The 16,452-nt window shown below is 40.7% G+C and overlaps 1 protein-coding gene across 4 annotated transcripts in view; it reads right to left on the bottom strand.

The window, feature by feature from the left end:
• The window catches only part of PFKFB1 (6-phosphofructo-2-kinase/fructose-2,6-biphosphatase 1), a 125,897-nt gene that overhangs the window by 38,428 nt on the left and 71,017 nt on the right, over positions 1–16,452 (bottom strand). For 3 of the 4 annotated variants that reach the window (XM_043571442.1, XM_043571440.1, XM_043571441.1), the window contains 5 exons: positions 7,648–7,773; positions 3,133–3,226; positions 2,230–2,296; positions 1,272–1,346; positions 705–761 (listed from right to left, as the gene is read on the bottom strand). In XM_043571442.1, the coding sequence (XP_043427377.1) occupies positions 705–761; positions 1,272–1,346; positions 2,230–2,296; positions 3,133–3,226; positions 7,648–7,773 (419 nt within the window). The remainder of the gene's footprint in view (positions 1–704; positions 762–1,271; positions 1,347–2,229; positions 2,297–3,132; positions 3,227–7,647; positions 7,774–16,452) is intronic. The other variant, XM_043571443.1, reaches the window with a different exon arrangement.

The raw sequence follows: 16,452 nt of genomic DNA on the forward strand, positions 1-16,452 counted from the left end.
GGAGAGGAGAAAGTGGGTCATGGACATGGAGGTGGGCACTTGTTATGATGAGCACTGGGTGTTGTATGGAAACCAATTTGACAGTATATTATATTTTAAAAAATAAAAGCAGATATATTCTTGATACAAGCCTGAGCTCCAGTCCCAGTTCTACCTCTTTCTAGTTGTATGAATCCTTGACACATCGCCTATCTTGGAACCTCTATTTTCTCTCTCCAACAATGAAATGATTCCTAACATGCAGGTTTGTTGTCACAAATCAGTAAGAGTCAAGCTTGGTGCCTACTGCATGTTAAGGACTTTATATTACCTTGGCTCCTTTTTAAAAGTTTATTCATTTATTTTGAGAGAGAAAGACAGGAAGAGAGAGAGAGAGAGAGAGAGAGAGAGAGAGAATTCCAAGCAGGCTCCACACTGCCAGCACAGGGACCCATGTACGGTTCAAACTCACAAGCCATGAGATCATGACCTGAGCTGAAATAAAGAGTTGGACGCTTAACCAACTGAGGCACCCAGGCACCCCACATTGGCTTCTTTAAATTTCTTAGGATCATTGTAGGCAAGGATGGCCAGGGAATACTTCCTATAGGAAGTAGAAGAGAGAACCTCAGAGTAGAATACCACCTTTAACCTAATAGAGGTATTTTTATACATTATCCAAGCCAGAGGAAAAGTGAGGAGGAAAGGTAACAGGTGTTCCTTACCCTGATGTTTTCTGCAATGATGCCAGGGTCATTACAGATGGACTCAATGAAAAAGACCTATAAGAGAAAAAGAAGAGAGATTTCTGGCAGAGAATTATGTTTGGTATGGCCAAACATAGCTTGATTTCTTCTTGGTGGTTCTGAGTCATATCTAGAGGCATCTCTGACAAGATAATTTCATTCGGTGGTGCTTTCCATGATTCTGAGTTTTATGAGGCATATAGACTCTAAACTGAATAGCCCTAGATTAATTTTTATGTTTTTACTGGTTTTTAGTTCTTATATATTCTTATATATCCACTATAAGTGGCTGTCTTCCCTCCTTCTTCATTTCCACCCCCCACAGTGTCAGCAGCCTGTCAGCAATTATCTTCCATTGCCTAATATAACACCTCTTCTTTCCTATTCTGTTTCTTTGCTTCTGTGATCTGAAAAACCATATAACCAAATTAAAATGTTGAGCCTGATTTGTAGCTGATTTGGCAGCTTTGAGTTCTCTGGTTTGCCTTTCTTTGGAGTTTGTACTAGATAAGTAAGCCCTAGATAAGAGTGGGAATGTAACTATACCTTGTAACCATGTTCTTTCGCAAACTGCAGAATTAGTGACCGTCGTTCTCTAGTAGTGTTGGTGGCATCAAAAACCTAGAGGCAAATGATGAGATTGATTTACTCTGAATATAGTGCTGAAAGAACACCTACTCCTTGACTATCCTTATGCTAAGTGGAGGACTTCCAGGGTGAGATAGAACTTGAACTGAGTTTTGAAGGATAGGAATGATTTGGAGTTGACTTATGCCTATTTCTCAAGCATTCATTGAGCCTTTGTTGTCAGTCCAGAAATGTAGCAGACTTTAGGTATAAATAAGAGAAGAATTGTAAATTTTTATTAAGGTCATTTCATAGGTAAAATAGCTGAGGCTTAGAGGAAATATTTGCCTTAATCAAGGCCACCAAGAGTTGCTGACAGAGCAAAGCTAGGATAGATCTTTTCAACTCCTAGTTGAGGCTTCTTCCTTCCCCAACACTTTGGAGCTCTTCAAGAACAGGAAACTACCCTCAGCACCTTAGATGGGACCATTTGAGGATTTATTCTCCTTTTAGATTTCACAAATCTTATGCCCAGGGTCTATGGGATTAAATTGAATAGATATTTAGGTAAATCTCTAGAACTAAGAAATATTTGTACGGTACTCTTAAACTCTAGTGTAGTCTTACTGAATTCTTGGGGTAGAGTGGTAAAGCATAGTGGTTAAAAGTATAGATTTTGGAGCTATACAACCTGAATTCTAGTTTTGGCTTTGCTTCAAACACGCTGTGCCACCTTGGAAAATTATTTAATCTCTGTGTCATTCTTCTATGCTATACCATGGAGTATAACAACAATGCCTGCCTCTTGGAAGAAGACAGAATTAAATTAATATTTGCAAATTACTTAGAATAATGTGTGTAACATAGTAAATGTTCAATACATATTAGCTGTCATTCATCACAGCAGAAACTTGAGGAAAAATTCAAATTTCTTTACCGCAACATGACCTTCCTCATGGCTGAGATAGTTATGGACATCCTTCAGGGCTGCCAGGGCACACTGCCTGAAAAAGATGGAGAAAGAAACAGAGACAATCACTATCCCCAAGATCAGTTCCTTTGTATTTTTCTCCATTATCTTTTACACCATCTCTAAGATGTTCCACATTATTCATCTATGAAACATCTACACAGGGTATCCTATGTTCTAGACACTATGAAGAGCACAGACAGGTCACACAGTTGAGTGGCTCTGTGTGCACATCTCAGGGGCAGGGATAAAGTGGAATACCCAGGAAAAGTAGACTAATGACAGATGTCATAATATTAAAAGATCTATCCCTTGAACTGACAGACCTCAAGTAGAACTGGTCCTTAAACCCAAGAAGAGTTCAGGTATATGGTCTGTGAAGTAGAAGGCATTCCTGGAATGGGTAACAGTACAAGCACAGGTATGATGGTGGCAATGTATTTATGTCTTTGGCAAGAATCTATCTAGTGATTACTCTTTGCTGGGTTATATTATAAGGGCATGGATCAATAAATGAGTACTGGAAGTGCTCAGTGTCTTGTAGAGGGGAGAGACCTTGAGGTTGAATAGATAGGGTTGGAAATACTGGAATGGGCCAAGCTATTGAGACTCTTAAATGTTAGGCTGAGAATTTTCCACTCTCTCTTGTAAGGAGTAGGGGATTATTTGTTCCTAAGTTCTTAAGTAGGGGATGGTTACGACCAGAAACAGACTTTGGGTAGGCTAATGGAAGGGCTTTCCCAACCACCCTTTGAGAGTCTAGAAGACCTCCTTACTAACCTAAGTTGCTCTGCCCCATGTCCCCATCATCTGAACAAAGCCCTCCTTCAGCCATTGGCAGTACTGATCTCTAAAATGTTAATCACTTACTTCCTGATAAGTAAGGCTTCCATGTTGTCTGGAAGAAAGAATTCATAGTTCTTGTAGCTCACTGCCTCTCGTCGGTACTGGCCTAAATTAAACACTGAAAGCAGGGAAACCTGGTGAAGAGGTTGGAAAGAATCTAGTGGAATAAAATATGTCCTTTCTAGTATGGATTTCAAAAATAGAAGATATAATTTAGATATAGGTAATATGTTTATAAAGTTTCAAATTATGGCTACCAGATTACTTATTCCTCACACATAAGAATTATGATCCCATTTTACAAATGAATAAACTGAAATTCAGAGATAGGAAGTAACTTTCACAGTTAAGTGGAGAGCTTGGATTCAAAACCAGGTCTGTTTGGCTCCAAAACTAGTCACTTTCCATTATTCTATTTTATTAGAAACCCCAACCCTTTCAATGTCTTACTCTATTGGAAAGGTAAGGAAACAAATCCAGTGAGTAAAATCAATCATCAAGGATAAAATAGTGAGTCACCAGGTAGCAGAACTAGACTGGGCCTCCTGAATCCTAGTCTAATTTTATTACATTTTCCTGTATAATGACAGAGAATCCAAATTTTTTGCCCTCTCTAAGCCATACTTTCTCATCAGTAATAGTGAAAAACCTGAGAGAAGGTAAGGAAAGGAGGAGAAAGAGTATAAAAGGCTAATGCAATATTTCATTCATCCATTCAATAAATACTTTCTGATGCACACTCTATAAAGCAGGACATGAGTTCAGAAGTCTCTAAGATAGACCAAATATGGATGATGGGGCCCCACGGAGGTCACAATCCAGCAGGTAGGACAGACAGTAAACCAGTAAATGTAGGGTTCCTATCCAGTTTGTTAAATTCTCTGACAGACCCATGGAAAAGAATAAGGGGGATGGACAGATTAACTAAACTTGGGTAAATCTGAGATTGTTTCTTACAGAAAGCAGCATTTGAACCAGCCCTTTTAGGAAGGAAGGCTTTTTATAGGCAGCCATGGAGAGTGGGGGCAGGTAACAGACATTCCACGTAGAGGAACACCATAAGCAAAGGTATGACATTGGCATAAGGTAGAACGTGTTTGGGGTATGTTAAGTCATTCACTGTGACTGAAGACTGAGAGACTGGTAGGGGTGGATTGTGGAGTGCCTTGAACAATAAGCTAAAAGGCTTGGTCTGAAACTTGCAGGCCAAGAAGACTCTTTGAGGCTGTAAGTATGATAAGCTTTGTGCTTTGAAACATGACTCTGAGGGCTTCTGTGAGAATGGACTGGACTGGAGCAGATGAAAAACATGTGCATTAGAGCAGAGATCCATCCACCACCATCTCATGTACCCCTAACATCCAACAGAGGTTCCTTGGAGCCTCCAGTTCTCCACCAGAACCGTTCTTTCTCTCCACTTCTGCCAATATTCTACTCCTCCCACAGGACCAAGCTTAAATATACCCTATCTGGAAGCTTTCACTGCCTTCCAGTTGATGATTTCTCTGTGAACACCTTAGTACCCTGCTGTAGGATTCTTTATGTGACATGAGGTATTGAGGTATTCGTATGCATCCCAGACAAATAGAAAACACTTCAAGGGTAGGGCATGAATCTCATTCATTTTTGCATCTTTAATGCCTACCATGGGTTTTGGCACATAAAAAATAAACATTGGAAAACCCTTCACCAGTGAATTAGAGAAACTGCATAAAGGGAAAGGAAAAGCAACAGAAAGAAAGGAAGAGAATTGAAGAGAGAGAGGGAAGGAGGGAGAGAAATAAGATGCTGGGATGGATAAGAGAAAGGAGAGGAAGAGGATGGAGAAAAAGAAAGTATAAGACCAATGTGGGATTCTTTTCTCTTCCCATCAGTAGAACCAAGTATCAGACCTGCACAGTATCACGCTTTGGAATCAACCGGATGTGGGTTCATTTCCTGGTTCTGTCACTCATTGGCCATGTGCCTCTAGACAAGGCACTTGACAATGCCCACTTCTTGGGCATTAATTTCATCAACTGTGAAATGATGATATTTTTTGAGGAACCTCCACACTGTTTTCCAGAGTGCTGCGCAAGTTTGCATTCCCACCAACAATGCAAGAGGGTACCCATTTCTCCACATCCTCTCCAGCATCTATAGTCTCCTGATTTGTTCATTTTAGCCACTCTGACTGGCATGAGGTGATATCTCAGTGTGGTTTTGATTTGTATTTACCTCATGATGAGTGACGTTGAGCATCTTTTTATTTGCCTGTTGGCCATCTGGATGTCTTCTTTAGAGAAGTGATGAATGGATAAAGAAGGTGTGATTTATATATACAATGGAATACTACTTGACAATGAGAAGGAATGAAATATGGCCTTTTGTAGCAACGTGGATGGAACTGGAGAGTGTCATGCTAAGTGAAATAAGTCATACAGAGAAAGGCAGATACCATGTTTTCACTCTTATGTGGATCCTGAGAAATTTAACAGAAGACCATGGGGGAGGAGAAGGGGGAAAAAAAGTTACATAGAGGGAAGGAGGCAAACCATAAGAGACTCTTGAAAACTGAGAATAAATGAGGGTTGATGGGGGGGTGGGAGGCAGAGGAAAGTGGGTGATGGGAATTGAGGAGGGCACCTGTTGGGATGAGCACTGGGTGTTGTATAGAAACCAATTTGACAATAAATTTCATATTAAAAAAAGAAATGATGATAATACTAGTTTCTCTTTCATGGGCAGTTTAGAACTTAAGAACAGATGTTAGTACTTTGAAGACAGACATCCTCTTATTTTTATTTGTTTGCCCAACATCCAGGAAAGGCTTTGCCACAGCTGTATGCTCAATGAATAATTAATGATTGAGTGAATAAATAAATTTCCAAGAACTCTTGGCCGCACTGGGGAGCGGTGCTCCATTTCACAAGAGTCTAAGTACTTGCTTATTGTACCAGAAAAGGAGGAACATGGTCCCAGAAAAAAATTTCAGATAAGTTGATATTCTTTAAAAGCCTCCATATAGTCATCAGGGATAAATTTAAAAAATGTTGGTAGACTTTCTTACCTTTACTGTTTTTATTCTGAATTGCATATGATGCGGGGGCACCCTATCTCGTAGTATTTAGAGCCTCTAAATGTTTTAATCTGGTCATACTTGGGAGAGAAATGAATATGACCTAGTCCCCTGACCCTAGAACAGCTTCTGGGGAGAGAGACCCAGGCACACACTACAACAATACACTCTGTGATTAGTGTTGGCATAGAGGGGGCTGTAGGAAGGGTTGGTATGGGAGCTCAGAGAAGCACAGTCTTCTTCAGGGGGAAAAAGGAATCAAATAAGAATGGAGATACAGGGTGGGAGATAGAGAAATCAAATGGAAAATAGGAGAGAGCAATTACCAAATAAGAGGTAGTACACAGAAAAGAGACCACACTGAGGAGAATGGAAAGTTGAAAGTAGGGAGTGAGGGAGGAGGTTGACAGGCAGAGAAGGAGACCCCTCTGGAGGTGGAAAAAGACAGGACCACTTCCAGCTGGGGAGGAGAAGCTGACAGGCTCAGACATAAGGAGAGGCTTGGAGAGAGAGTGGACGCCTTCTGGACTCCAGAGCACAGGTGAGCTAAGGTGCCCAACTTTAGTTGAGACTCTGTGGCGACCTGTGGGCTGTGGTTTTAGTGTGCTTGACTCTGAAAGCCCTAAGGCTTGAAGAAAATATCTTAAGATTTTGAATAAATGGTAATGCTAATCAAAATAGTAATGTTGTTGTTGTAATAACAGTAATGGTAATAAAAAGTAGTTTATTACTAATAGGGATGTTTGTGGGGAAATAGGTTCTACTTACATAAATGGGTTAGAAAAAAGCTTAGGGCAGAAAGCCACCACCATGGGGCGAAAGTGCCTGAGGTTACCTAGCAAGATATTGAAATGGGATCAGGAGTAACTTATTATATCACTGCAGGAAATTACTTTCCATCTGACACCAATATACTATTGTATTTTGATCACAAACTCCACTTGCTCACCCCCACCCTTTGCTTCTTACACAAGTTAATGATTACTATCTGATTATTTCTTCACGTTCACCATGTTTGTAAGATCTTGTTTTCTTCACGTTCACCATGTGGGTAATGTTTTGTGAGCTCAATAAATACAGAGATGAAACCTCTGTTTGGGGCTCTTGTCTCCTCCTGAACATTAGCCTCTCTCAGATTGCGTGTCCATTCTCTTGCTGGACAAAAGAACTCCAGACTCATAGTGTGCAACAGTTGTTTTAAAGTCTTGCAAAACTAGAGTTCCTTGAGAATAGGCATTTAATATTACTAGTTTTCCTGTACCTAGAATACAGTTTAGGCACAGAGTATGTGTTCATGAAATTATAAAACTTATAAAAGTGTAATGCTAGTGGTAGTAGTAGTAGCAGCAGTCATCCTAAGACTGGTAACAATGTTTTGAGGCATTCCTAGTACTGAAGTAATGTCTTTTCTGACATGCTACCTTACTTTTTCAGTCAGGAGCCTGTAGGGAGCTGTAGAACAAAGGGTGTCACAGACATACCTTTAGTTGGTGTTCCTATCCAGTTGAGATATCGCGTGAGCTTCGTGGAGATGTAGGTCTTTCCTCGAGCTGGTAAGCCAACCATGATCACCATTGTGGGGGAATTGGTAAACTGGGGTACTGATGCTGGAAGATAAGCAGAGCCTTAAAAGCTTATCCCCAGGCTCCCATGATCTACTTGTATCAGCTCAGAGACACAGAATTGGAAAATTATCTTTCCTACCATTATAACAGCAACAACAATGACAAATACCTGAAAATTTTCTAACTGACTTATGAATTCATCAAAAACTGCTGCAAACAGGAATCTGATAGGCCAAGATGGTGGAGAAGAAGGGGGATCCATATTTCCTACATCTCTCAAACAAAGAAGTGCTGAAGACAAAGAACTTTGAACCCCAGGAGTCTGGGAGGAAAAGAGGTCGAATCTACCAGGAAGAAAATGAGAAAACCTGAGAAAAGATAGGTGGGTGATTGCAAACTGGGGGAGATAAAATGGGCCAAGTAAGCATGGAGGGGAGGGATCAAAGGGAAGAGAAAGGGAGAGACAAAGGGAAGAGAAAGAAGAGGTGGGGAAGTGTAGGATAAGAGAAAAATCTCGGACTGGGACTGAGAGGAATCCTGTCACTAACTGTGGAACTTTCTTCAGCCTGGGGCAGGCTCCCTGTTCATGCACTTGGGGATGAGGGGAGCAAGCCCTGGGTTGTGTGGTAGATCAGGGGTGCAGTCTGCAGTAGGAGAAAGCGGCTCCCTCCCTGGAGTGCGGTGGGACAGAACAAAGCCTACCTGCGTCTGCCACCCCCAGGCTTGGCGGCAAGGTCAGTGGTGCAGTCCACAGCAGGAAAAGGCGGTCCTCCCTGAAGTGCAGTGGCACAGAGAAAGCCAGCCAGGACCACGTATCAAACCATACAGATAGGCTCTTCCCCAGTACCAGAGCACACAGAGAAGATCTCTGAATCCTAGCCAGGTGCCCGGGCAGGGGAGTTGGTGGAGTGAGAAGGATGGCCCCATCTGCTCCCATAGCACAGTGAGGACAACTCAAAAGAAGTCCAGCGGGTCATGGAGAAAAGACTGGGGTGTCGCCATCCTTCCCCATCAACCACCAAGGCAGGGCCTGAGGGATCAGTCCTAGGGCCCATAGTGGAGGTGGGACCAGCCTACACCAAACTATGCCCCTCTGTGCTGGGTAACTGCATTTCTGTTAGAACCAGATAGATGCTGTGCAACCAGAGAGCTCCATCATCCAGACCAGTGATGATGCATAGCCTGGATTAATTCCAGGAAAATTCTTGTTATTTAGATATATTCTCCCTTCCTATATCTTCCTTAATCTAGGCTTATAACTCTGGTTGTTGATTTGTTTAAGCAGACATATTTAATCCATTTCCCTGATACATGTTCTACATCTCCTTCAGTACTTTCCTCTCCCTCTCTTGAGGATCATCAAGCCATATAGTTTCAATGTCAGTAACTTTACCTTCGTTTTTTTTTTTTTTTTTGCTGCCTCCTTCTTTAATTTTCCTTTCTCTCCCTCTGGATTAAGCCGTTTAGTCCTTCTGCCCAGTCAATGTTTATTTTCTCTTTGTCCCCACCGCCCCTGTCATTTCTCTCTTTATATGTGCTCTTCCATCAGCACTGCCTCCACCCTGTTCTTTACTTGGAGTTGGTGGTTCTTCTTTTTCTTTCTTTCTTTATTTCCTTCTTTTTTTGCTTTTGGACTGTTTTTGTTTATTTGTGTGTGTGTGTGTCCATTTGTTTGTTTTATTTGTCTGTGTGTATGCGAGTCTCTGTTTCCTCTTTGTTTGTTTTCCTTTCCAGGGATACTTTAAGGAACAAATCAAAACACACTTTGTGGAGTGTCTAAAACATCACTACAAGCAGAGAAATAAAATAACCAAAGTCACAAGAACAGAAAGCAAGTAACACTCTCCAAAAAACACCTCCTGAAGAGCTAGGCCCTGGACAGTGTATGACACCCCTTTAATATAGTAGTGCTCGCAGGTAAATAGCTAAAACAAGCTTTTAAAATTCATAAGGTACAAAAAAAAATAGCCAAAATGATGAAATGGAAGAATTGCCCTCAAAAGAAATTCCAGGAAGAAGTGACAGTTAAAGAATTGATCAAAAAAGATGTAAACAATATAGGTGAACAAAAATTTAGAATAACAGTCATAAGATTAATTGTTGGGCTTGAAAAAGGCATAGAAAACAGCAGAGAATCTATTATTGAAGATATCAAGGAACTAAAAAATAGTCATGATGAATTAAAAAATGCTATAAATGAGGTGTAAAATAAACGGAGGCAGCCACAGCACAGATGAAAGAGGCAGAGGGGAAAATAGGTGAATTAGAAGCTAAAATTATGGAAAAAGATGAAGCTGAGAAAAAGAGAGATTAGAAAAAACCAAGGATCAAGAGAGGAGAATTAGACAACTAAGTGATGCAATCAAATGGAACAATGTCTATATTGTAGTAATTCCAGAAGAAGAGAGACAAAGGGCTGAAAGTATACATGAACAAATCATAGCTGAGAACTTCCCCAATCTAGGGAAGGAAACAGACATTGAAATCCAAGAGGCACAGAAAACTCCTTTCAGATGTAACTTGAATCAATATTCTACACAACATATCATAGTGAAACTGGCAAAATACAAGGATAAAGAGAGAATTCTCAAAGAAGCTAGGGATAAACAGGTCTTAACATACAAAGGTAGAAGCATAAGGGTAGTAGCAGACCTATCTACTGAAACTTGGCAGGCCAGAAAGGAATGGCATGAATTCTTCAATGTGATGAACAGGAAAAATATGCAGCCAAGAATCCTTTATCCAGAAGGCCTGTCATTCAGAATAGAAGGAGAGATAAAGGTTTTCCCAAACAAACAAAAACTGAAGGAATTAATCACCACTAAATCAGCCCTACAAGAGATCTTAAGGGGTACTCTGAGAGTGAAATGTTCCAAGGGCACAAAGGACCAGAGACATGAATTCAAGCATGAGCCTTACAGACAACACAATGACTCTAAATACATATCTTTCAATAATAACACTGAATATAAATGGACTAAATGCTCCAATCGAAAGACAAATGATATAAGAATGGATAAAACAAGACTCATCTATTTGCTGTCTACAAGAGACCCACTTTATACATGAGGACATCTTCAGATTGAAAGTGAGGGCATACCATCTATCATGCTACTAGGAATCAAAAGAAAGCTGGAGTAGCCATACTTATATCAGACAAACTAGACTTTAAATTAAAGGCTGTAACAAGAGATGAAGAAGGGCATTATATAATAATTACAGGGTCTATCCATCAGGAAGAGCTAACAATTATAAATGTCTATGCACCAAATATGGGAGCCCCCAAATATATAAAACAAGCACAAACATAAGCAGCTTATTAATAAGAATGTGGTAATTACAGGGGAATTTAATACTACACATACAGCAATGGAAAGATCATCTAGACACAGAATCAGTAAAGAAACAATGGTCTTGAATGATACATTGGACCAGATGGACTTGACAGATATATTTAGAACTCTACATCCCAAAGCAGCAGAATACACTTTCTTCTCCAGTGCACATTGAACATTCTCCAAGATAGATCACATACTGGGTCACAAAACATCCCTTAATAAGTATAAACGAATTGAGATTATACCATGCACACTTTCAGACCACAATGCTATGAAACTTGAAATCAACCACAGGAAAAAGTCTGGAAAACCTGTAAAAGCAGGCAGATTGAAGAACATCCTACTAAAGAATAAATTGATCAACCAAGCAATTAGAGAAGAAATTAAAGTTTTATGGAAACAAATGAAATGAAAATACAACAATCCAAACCCATTGGGATGCAGCAAAGACAGTCCTAAGAGGAAAATGCATTGCAATCCAGGCCTGTCTCAAGAAAGAATAACAATCCCAAATACAAAATCTAATAGCACACCTAAAGAAAATAGAAGCAGAAAAGCAAAGACACCCCAAACCCCACAGAAGAAGAGAAATAATAAAGATCAGAACAGAAGTAAACAATATACAATACCAATAAACCCAGTAGAACATAACAATGAAACCAAGAGTTGGCTTATTGAAAAAAAATAAACAAAGTTGATAACCTCTAGCCAGGCTTCTCAAAAAGAAAGAGAGGGAGGACACAAATAGATAAAATCATGAATGAAAATGGAATTATTACAACCAATCCCTCAGAAATACAAGCAACTATCAGGGATTACTATGAAAAGTTATATGCCAACAAACTGGACAACCTGGAAAAAATGGACAAATGCCTAAAGACCCACACATTACCAAATTCAAATGGGAAAAAATAAAAAATTTGAACTGACACATAACTAGTGAAGAAATTGAATCAGTTATCAAAAATCTCCCAACAAGTAAGAGTCCTGGACCAGATGGCTTCCCTTGGGAATTCTACCAGACATTTAAAGCAGAGTTAATACCTATCTTTCTCAAACTGTTCCAAAAAATAGAAAGGTAAGGAAAACTTCTGGTCTCATACTATGAAGCCAGCATTACTTTGATTCCCAAACCAAACAGAGACCCAGAAAAAAAAAGGAACTGCATTCCAATATCCCTGATGAATATGGATGCAAAAATTCTCAACAAGATACTAGCGGATCGATTTCAACAGCATATAAAAAGGTTTATTCACCATGATGAAGTGAGATTCATTCCTGGGCTGCAGGGCTGGTTCAATATTTGCACATCAATCAATGTGATACATCGCATTAATAAAAGAAAAGATAAGAACCATATGGTTCTGTTAATATGCACAAAAATAACTTGACAAAATACAGCATTCTTTCTTGATGAAAACCCCCAAGAAAGTCGGGATAGAAGGAACACACTTAAACATCATACAAGCCATGTATGAAAGCCCACAGCTAATATCATCATCAATGGGAAAAAACTGAGAGCTTTCCCCCTGAGATCAGCTAAACGACGGAGATGTCCACTGTCACCACTGTTGTTTAACATAGTGTTGGAAGTCCTAGCATCAGCAATCAGACAACAAAATGAAATAAAAGGCATAAAAATAGGTAAAGATAAAGTCAAACATACATTTTTCACAGACAACATGATACTCTACATGAAAACCTGAAAGACTCCACCAAAAGTCTGCTACAATTGATACATGAATTAAAGAAAGTCTCAGGGTACAAAATCAGTGTACAGAAATTGGTTGCATTTTTATACCCCAATAATGAGCAACAGAAAGAGTAATAAAGACACTTATCCCATTCACAATTGCACCAAGAACCTTAAAATACCTAGGAATAAACCTAACCAAATGTGAAAGATCTATGTATGTTGAAAACTATAGAAAGCTTATTAAGGAAATTTAAGAAGATACAAAGAAATGGAAAAATATTCCATGCTCATGGATTGGAAGCATAAATATTAAAATGTCAATACTGCCCAAAGCAATCTACACATTCAATGCAATCCCAATCAAAATTTCACCAGCATTCTTCTGAAAGCTAGAATGAACAATCCTAAAATTTTTATGGAACCACAAAAGACCCTAAATACCCAAAGTAATATTGAAGAAGACCAAAGCGGGAGGCATCACAATCCCAGACTTTAGCCTCTACTACAAAGCTGTAATGATGAAGACAGTATGGTATTGGCAGAAAACAGACACATAGACCAATTGAATAGAATAGGGACTCCAGAATTGGACCCACAAATGTATGGCTAACACGCCTGCCATTTGACTAGGCAGGAGAGAGTATCCAATGGAAAAAAGACAGTCTCTTTACCAAATGATGCTGGGAGAACTAGACAGAAACATGCAGAAGAATGAAACCAGACCACTTTCTTACACCACACACAAAAATAAACTCAAAATGGATGAAGGACCTGAATGTGAGACAGGAAACCATCAAAACCCTAGAGGAGAAAGCAGGAAAAAAAACCTCTCTGACCTCAGCCGCAGAAATTTCTTACTCGACACATACCCAAAGGCAAGGGAATTAAAAGCAAAACTGAAATATTAGGACCTCATCAGGATAAAAAGTTTCTGCACTGCAAAGGAAACAATAAAAAAAAAAACTAAAAGGCAACTGAAGGGAGAGTGGGTGATGGGTATAAAGGAGGGCACCTTTTGGGATGAGCACTGGGTATTGTATGGAAACCAATTTGACAATAATTTCATCTAAATAAATAAATAAATAAATATAAAAATAAAAGGCAACTGAAGGAATGGAAAAAGATATTTGCAAGTGACACATTAGATAAAGGGTTAGTATCTAAAATCTATAAAAAACTCACCAAACTCCACACCTGAAAAACAAATAATCCAGTGAAGAAATGGGCAGAAGACATGAATAGACACTTTTCCAAAGAAGACATCCAGATGGCCAACAGACACATGAAAAGATGCTCAACGTCACTTCTTCTCAGGGAAATACACATCAAAACTACAATGAGATATCATCTCATGCCAGTCAGAGTGGCTAAAATGAACAAATCAGGAGACTATAGGTGCTGGCAAGGATGTGGAGAAATGGGAACCCTCTTGCACTTCTGGTGGCAATGCAAACTGGTGCAGCTACTCTGGAAAACAGTGTGGGGGTTCCTCAAAAAATTAAAAGTAGAACTACCTTATGACCCAGCAGTAACACTGATAGGAATGTACCCAAAGGATACAGGAGTGCTGATGCATAAGGGCACTTGTACCCCAATGTTTATAGCAGCACTTTCAGCAATAGCCAAATTATGGAAAGAGTCTAAATGTCCATCAACTGACGAATGGATAAAGAAGGTGTGGATTGTATATACAATGGAATACTACTTGGCAATGAGAAAGAATGAAATCTGGCCATTTGTGGCAATGTGGGTGGACCTGGAGGATATTATGCTAAGTGAAATAAGCGAGGCAGAGAAAGACGGATACCATATTTTTCCCCTCATATGTGAATCTGGAAAACCTTAACAGAAGACCATGTGGGAGGTGAAGGGTGAAAAATAGTTACAGAGGTAGAGGGAGGCAAACTTTAAGAGACTATTAAGGACTGAGAAAAAACTAAGGGTAGATAGGGGTGAGGGAGAGGAGAAAGTGGGTGATGGGCAGGGAGGAGGGCACTTGGAATGAGCACTGGGAAGCCAATTTTACAATAAATTATATTTTTTAAAAAAGTGCTGGGGGGATCCAGAAGATGGCGACGTAGGAGGACACTGGGCTCACCGCGCGTCCTGCTGATCACTTCGATTCCACCTACACCTGCCTAACTAACCCAGAAAACCACGAAAAGACTAGCAGAAGGGAGTCTCCAGAGCCAAGAGCAGACGAGAGGCCCACTGAAGAGGGTAGGAAGGGCAGCGAGGTGGTGCGTGCTGCACGGACTGGCGGGAGGGAGCTGGGGAGGAGGGGCGGCCCACCGGCCAAGCAGAGCCCCCTAGTCTGGCTTGGAAAAGCTGAGGGCCCCGACCGAGTGTGTTCGGACAGCAAGCATGACTTAGCATCTGGGAGGTCATAAGTTAACAGCTCTGCTCAGAAAGCGGGAATGCTGGAGGACAAAGGGAGGGAGAGTTGCTGAGCCCTGGGACGACAGAGCTCAGTTTGGAGGGGAACAAAAGCGCTCCCCAGCGCCATTATCCCTTGCCCATCCCCCAGACAAAATCCCAAAAGGAACCAGTTCGTGCCAGGGAACGTGCTTGCTCTGCACAAAAACCCAACGCTGTGCTTCTGCAGAGACACCCCTCGGCAGCGGGTCTGACTCCCTCCCGCTGCCACAGGGCCCCTCCTGAAGTGGATCACCTAAGGAGAAGCGAGCTAAGCCTGCCCCTCCTGCCCTGGTGCACCTTGCCTACCCACCCCAGCTAATACGCCAGATCGCCAGCACCACAAGCCTGGCAGTGTGCAAGTAGCCCAGACAGGCCACGCCACCCCACAGTGAATCCTGCCCCTAGGAGAGGGGAAAAGAAGGCACACACCAGTCTGACTGTGGCCCCAGCAGTGGGCTGGAGGCAGACATCAGGTCTGACTGAGGCTCCGCCCACCAACTCCAGTTATATACCACAGCACAGGGGAAGTGCCCTGCAGGTCCACACCACTCTAGAGTCTATCCAAAATGACCAAACGGAAGAATTCCCCTCAAAAGAATCTCCCAGGAAATAACAACAGCTAATGAACTGATCAAAAAGGATTTAAATAATATAACAGAAAGTGAATTTAGAATAATAGTCATAAAATTAATCACTGGGCTTGAAAACAGTATAGAGGACAGCAGAGATTCTCTTGCTACAGAGATCAAGGGACTAATGAGCAGTCAGGAGGAGCTGAAAAACGCTTTAAACGAGATGCAAAATAAAATGGAAACGACCACGGCTCGGATTGAAGAGGCAGAGGAGAGAATAGGTGAACTAGAAGATAAAATTATGGAAAAAGAGGAAGCTGAGAAAAAGAGAGATAAAAAAAATCCAGAAGTATGAGGGGAAAATTAGAGAACTAAGTGATGCACTAAAGAGAAATAATATACACATAATTGGTATCCCAGAGGAGGAAGAGAGAGGGAAAGGTGCTGAAGGTGTACTTGAAGAAATAATAGCTGATAACTTCCCTGAACTGGGGAAGGAAAAAGCATTGAAATCCAAGAGGCACAGAGAACTCCCTTCAGACGTAACTTGAATCGATCTTCTGCACACCATATCATAGTGAAACTGGCAAAATACAAGGATAAAGAGAAAATTCTGAAAGCAGCAAGGGATAAACGTGCCCTAACATATAAAGGGAGACCTATAAGACTCGTGACTGATCTCTCTTTTGAAACTTGG

This window comes from Prionailurus bengalensis, chromosome X (assembly GCF_016509475.1).
Source record: "Prionailurus bengalensis isolate Pbe53 chromosome X, Fcat_Pben_1.1_paternal_pri, whole genome shotgun sequence".
Taxonomy (NCBI): Eukaryota; Metazoa; Chordata; class Mammalia; order Carnivora; family Felidae; genus Prionailurus; species Prionailurus bengalensis.